Source organism: Triticum urartu, chromosome 7A, assembly GCF_056163025.1.
Source record: "Triticum urartu cultivar PI428250 chromosome 7A, HENAU_Tu73, whole genome shotgun sequence".
NCBI lineage: Eukaryota > Viridiplantae > Streptophyta > Magnoliopsida > Poales > Poaceae > Triticum > Triticum urartu.
Window position 1 is genome coordinate 431,724,453 of NC_141879.1, and position 6,085 is coordinate 431,730,537.

Below are 6,085 nucleotides of genomic sequence, written 5' to 3' on the forward strand. Positions count from 1 at the left end.
CAAATCTACGGAGTTTGCCCGTCCTGCAGGAGGGGCCGTGCTCCGGCCATCGTATGCCCAATGCATGAATTGAAACCGGGCGACGAGAATGTCATTGCCATCCGTGCTATATCGCCCGCGCGAGAGACTCTCCGGTCACGCCACAACGACGATTATGTCACACCACTGCGCGACGTCGTCTTCCTTAAGTACGACGAAGGGGCATTTCGGTTGATAAAGGGCAATGAATGAATTTGCATTGTCACGACGGCCATATTGCAAAGTCGCAGTGTTGTCCGAAGTTGTGGGGCACGGGTTCATTACGTAGAAAGCGAGGGTTTTCCGCAAAACGGTCAGTCGCTCTCACGAGAGGGTGTTCGTGTCGGCAGAGCGTACTCATGACCGACCTTAGATATTACATATTCGTATATATAAGTATTGTATTGTAGTGTTTCTCAAGTTCGATGACGATTCTGTTACTCACCGACAAGTTAAAGGCTATAGGCCATTTTCATCAAAAGCATAAAAAATGTCTGTTATCTTTGTGAGAGTATACGATAGAAGGTGGTTTGTCTTAGCGTGGCTGCCTGAAATTGCAAAGAAAAATTTGTCAGGAAGGAAAACGAGGGCCAAATCAGTACTCCTCTTCCTTATTTCCACGTTTCTTCTTTTCTCGCTCCTCCACGCCTCTTCTCCCCCTCCTCGCACCCACCGCCCCGAGATCTCCCCTTTGCCTCCCCCTCTCCGGCAATGGCCTCCCCCGGACCAGCCCCCGCCGGCGAGCTCCTCCGCATCGACCCCATCGAGCTCCGCTTCCCCTGTACGCCCCCTTATCCCCCTCCCCCTATCTTTCCTCTCTGCGAAGAAGATCTCCTTTTTTGCTCTCTTCTTTCACCGTGGATCGATTGGTCTGTGATTCTCGTCTGTTGTTTTTGTTGAGCAGTTGAGTTGAAGAAGCAGATCTCCTGCTCGATGCAGCTGTCGAATCTCAGCGACGACTACATCGCCTTCAAGGTCCGTTGGTCCTTTCCAGAAATCTCTGGCTGATCTTTTTGTTCCGTACAGATCGTCCTGGAACCCTAGAACAGGAGCAGTTCCATGTGCGCTTTGATGCGTTGTACGTTTCGGTGTGGCATATCATCTATCTGCATGTCACAGCTGTTATTCGCGATTTTTTGTTTCCGTGAATCGTGTCTTTGGATTTGACCTGATCAGTGATCTCGAAAATTGTCTCTTATGATATGATGCCTAAGAATCAAATATAGTTTAGAGCTATTCTCTCTCAAACATAATCGCCGGTCATTCTTATGGTTTTTAAGTTGTTCAAGTCTGTATGTTGTTTGATTGTCTATACCTTGAATTTGATGGCATGCACCTTGGAGTTGGTTATGTTGTTGGCATATAGTGCCAACTACTATATCCTAATCATCGTCTGTATGGGTTGTTTAATTGTTGTCAAAATACAGCCCTCGGTGTGACTGTGGTATAGGTTTAGGACAGTACTACCGTGCGACACACTGTGCACCAAACACATCACCGTGGTATCATCCTGACTTGAATCATGACGCGTGATGTGTGTATGGCAGCCGAGTGATTGCACGGTTCAGAGCTGTTCGCGCTATGAGGCACGCATGCGGACGTTCGCGCACAACCGATTCCGTAGGTTTATTATTCTTGATTACTTTTGTGTACCTATGTTATTTAATTGTTTTCCTTGCCATTCGATCGTTAGAGGTGAAACCTTCCAGTGTATAACTGCATAATGACACTGAAATCGTTAGAACGGTTTGCAGTGGAATCACTTCAATCTAAGCTTGCAAGAAATCATGAACTCAAAGGGGCTGTATTGTGTTGTTTTATATTTCCTGTTCTCTTCATTGTCTCAGGTGAAAACTACAAGCCCAAAGAAATACTCTGTGCGGCCCAACACAGGGGTTGTCTTGCCACGATCTACATGCGATGTTGTTGGTTTGTGATCTTCAGATTTCCTCCCCCATTGTTCTTGATGTGATCAAGTTATTTTCTTTTTTGGTGATAATTGTGCATATATATATATTATTGCAGTGACAATGCAAGCACAGCGAGAAGTACCATCTGACATGCAGTGCAAAGATAAGTTCCTAGTCCAGAGCGTTGTCGCACCCTCTGGCATAAATGTGAAGGATGTTACAGGAGAGATGGTAATGCTTCCCTCTTAATATGTTTCTTAAGGAATCAAATGAGGCATTACTTATATGAGAATTAAGGCATTAGTCGATCGATTAACTTAGGAGCCGGAAAATCCTTGTTTCAGTTGTATCCTTTTTCTCCGTTGACTTTGGTGGTACACCTGTATTGATTGATTGGTCGTGTTGTTGAATGGCTTGCAGTTTATGAAGGAATCTGGAAATAAGATTGAAGAGATGAAATTACGTGTCACCTATGTTGCACCTCCACAGCCACCATCTCCAGTTCCTGAAGAATCCGAGGAAGGCTCCCCATCTAGGGTTGAATCAGAAAATGGAGATGGTCCTGCTGGGGGATTCACCAGGGTGAGTTGTCATGATTGTTGACCTTGCACCCACACGTTTAGCACCCCCCCCCCCCACCCCCTGTTGAGGGATAATTACTTGATTCTGTATTCATTGCAGGCACTGCGAGAACGCATTGAGCCCCAAGAAAAATCTTTAGAGGTCAGTTGTTATTCCAGTGTGTGATCCAATAATAAGTTCATCAATGATTTGTTGGCTCATAATTATGTTAGTTTCCTGAAATGGTTGTGGCCTTGCACATTATGTTACATTTGATTACTGGTATCTTGTATCATGGCAAGTTTCATGCGATTTTATTGGCTTCTCCTGTGATTTAGCTCTCCCCTCATCCTTTATTCCTACATAGGTGCAACCCACCACCTAATTTTCCTCTCCATGCAGCCATGCCACATCAACAAGTCATGCATGTGGTCATAAGTTACTTTTTTTGTATTAATCTATCCACGAAAAACTTGGCACCTCATCAAGTCACGCACGCCTTTTCTTTTGTGGGGAATCAAGCCATGCATGCCAGTCATAAGTTCGATCCAGAAGTTTCTCTTTTTATGCATCATTTTGTCACATACTTTGTGTGTTTTATTGTTTTTATAAAATGTAAACCTAGATTGTTTTTACATTTGCTTTTGCATTAGTTTTAGTTGTTTCTGTAGCACCTAAGTTATGCATTTGTTTTAACAAGGTTCCTGCAGAAACGCGCGGGGTATCATCTAGTTTCTTTAATAATGGCTATGGGTTTAGTATGTCGTAATATGAAATATCTTACATTCTCAAATTTGTTTTGCAGGCTGGAGCTTTGATCTCCAAGTTGACCGAAGAAAAGAATTCTGCAATTCAACAGAACCATAAAATTAGACAGGAACTTGTGAGTGCAGTATTGCATGCTATCTTTCTAGATATAGTACTGTGGCTTCATAGTGGAACCTTTATCTGAAGTTTTGGAACTTATCTAATACTAAGCACCTACTAGATGCCACCATCTATGATCATCTGAAATTTAAGAATCTAAATTCAATTGGTGCTAGAGGAACTTAAAAGTATAAAGCTGCTGTGAATGCTTTAGTTTTCTTCTTCTCCCTATCATTTTCTGTTTTGAAAATTTTCACCCTTCTTGTTTCCTTGTGATGTATTGGGCATTTTTACTTGAGGACCAAACCAACAGAGTTATTACATTAAAGTAGTAATATGGAACTATCTTGAAGCTCAAAAGGCACCTAACTGTCGCTTTCTGCATTAGGAATAACAATAGCAATGGATGTACCTGTTTATTCTCAAATTGATGAAAATGAAAGCTCCATAGTTGAAACTGTAAATAAATGAAACATGCCTGGTGACTTCTGACTTGTCACAAGACTGGCTGTTGATCCCAAGCTAGTCAACACTGAATTGTTTTAAGTTGCTGTTCCCATGCCAAAGAACTTCTACAAGACATTTTTCCAAAAGAACACTACTGGCCTGTTTGGTTCCCAGCCTAAGGTTGCCATGCCTAACCTTAGTCATGCCACAACATCTTAGGCTTGTGTTTGGTTCATTGCCACACTTGTGGCTTGCCACACTTTTCTAGTGATATGGTCCACATGTCATAGACTCAATTTTTTGCCAAATCTTGCCACACTTGTGGTGGCCATTTTGTTAGCCACACTTTTTGTGGCAGCTACATTTTGCCTAAGGTTAGTTATGGCAAAGTTAGTCATGAACCAAACAGGTTATACATCCAGAGCAATCTGCATATATATGCTGTTTGTTTTTTGCTACCTCAGCTCGATACTAGTCATGCTGGAGAATCTTCAGCTCCAACATAACATTTCAAAGATTTCCTTTCCAATTTATGTATTCTGAAGATTAAAACGTCAATTGCTTGGGTTTTTCTCTACTGCTGAGTAATTTTTGGTTTCTGTATTTCAACCTGAAACCGGGCTCTGTCTTCGATATTTTGATTAAAATCTTCACTATACAAATTCATAAATGAGGTATTTACAGTCCTTGATGTACAGAGGGAGCCAGAATAGTTTCCACTATAAGCCACCCAAATAACCACTTGCCCAACTTCCACACTTCTGGAACCTCACTAGTACTTCTAGCAAACCACCCTTGATGTCAGTGTAAGAAACCACTATAAGTGCATTGCTACTGAACTACTCAAATCCTTGTTAGGAAAGGTGAACTGAAATAATGAAATTGCATACTCCCACAATCTAGGGCGCGCTTGATTTTGCACGGTCTTTAATGCGCAACTTTGACAACTTGATATATAATAAAGTGTATGGATTGGGCATGTATAAATAGTATCGTTGTATTTGTGTTGCAAAATAGTTTCATTTCATGCATCTTTATACCAATTCTGTAGACATACTATAAGTGAAAATCATAGTCGAAACTGTGTCGAAGACCAAAAAAAGTCAAACTGAGAGATGCAGGAGTTTTAAGGATCATTTAGAAGTGGATAGGAACTTCTGAGCTCATGTCTAACATCTTGGTTGTAAGAAATAGGTTCGTTCAATGAAATGGTCATTTGTTTGTGTCGTTTTAGATTATTGCATGCTAATATGAACAATCCTTTTAAGAACTTGAGCATGGCAAATAAAAGAAATAGTGGTGCATCGATGAAGCCAATAGACAGCTAGATGAACCTCATGTCGCTAGGCAATATAATTGTATATATAGTGATGCCTACCTAAAATATAGACTCTGCATACTATTCTTCTATCTAGTACTAAAGCTAATAGAAGAAGAGAGATATTTGTCTGAAACAATTTATATTTACTACTTTTCTGTCACGAATCTGTGATTCACTTTTATCATGTTTTTCTGTTTATCACAGGATATGATGAGACGGGAAGTCAGCAAGAGGCGCGGTGGAGGGTTTTCCTTTGTAATTGTCATAATTGTAGCTTTGATCGGGATCTTCCTGGGCTACATGATGAAGTCATAATTCTTTTCATCCGTATCACTTGACCGTATCGAAGGGAACTGGACTTGCTAGTCATGTTTGGGAACTTGAAAAGATCATTCGAGATCAAATGTCTTCAAGTTCTCCTTTATGTTTTGTCAATATAGGAGTACATGTGTGAGAAATATTGAGCTAGTTTAAGCTTCTTTTGTTGTTAATTTCATTGGTGAGTTGTGCGCTATGATGACGCTGTAACTTGGAAAATGCATCAATTGCTTTTGTTCACAGTTAGACCTGTACTGTGAAATTGTCAGTCCATAGTTGAATGTGTGTCCCATTTGGAAAGGTAAATCTGATTTGTGTTGCAGTAATTTGCTATTCTAGTTTGTGGAAGAACTGGATTTTCCCCTCTTTATACTCTGTTTGGAATATATGGTGCATTTTGACATGTTCAAGTTTTCATCAATGATTAATAAAAAGATGCCATATTTCTTAACCAAGCGGGTATGCGGGAGGAAGCGCCAAACCTGTTTTCATTTGTCTACATGTTTATGAGCTCGCACAAATCTATAGAAGAGTATATCAACGTCTACAACACCAAATTATTTTCATTTGAAATATCATAAAATACATTTTTCATATCCTTCTTTTGAACACTTCATATCTATATTTAGTGTTGTCGATATTT

At 40.6% G+C, this 6,085-nt stretch overlaps 1 protein-coding gene across 1 annotated transcript; it reads left to right on the forward strand.

Moving 5' to 3' along the window:
* Positions 1 to 596: 596 nt before the first annotated feature.
* On the forward strand, positions 597 to 5,688 carry LOC125528119 (vesicle-associated protein 1-2). The gene is made up of 8 exons (XM_048692630.2): positions 597 to 799; positions 923 to 993; positions 1,866 to 1,947; positions 2,044 to 2,159; positions 2,349 to 2,510; positions 2,610 to 2,651; positions 3,295 to 3,372; positions 5,329 to 5,688. Exons 1-8 carry the CDS (start codon positions 730 to 732, stop codon positions 5,437 to 5,439), a joined length of 732 nt encoding a protein of 243 aa, XP_048548587.1. The 5' UTR covers positions 597 to 729; the 3' UTR covers positions 5,440 to 5,688.
* The last annotated feature ends 397 nt before the right edge of the window (positions 5,689 to 6,085 follow it).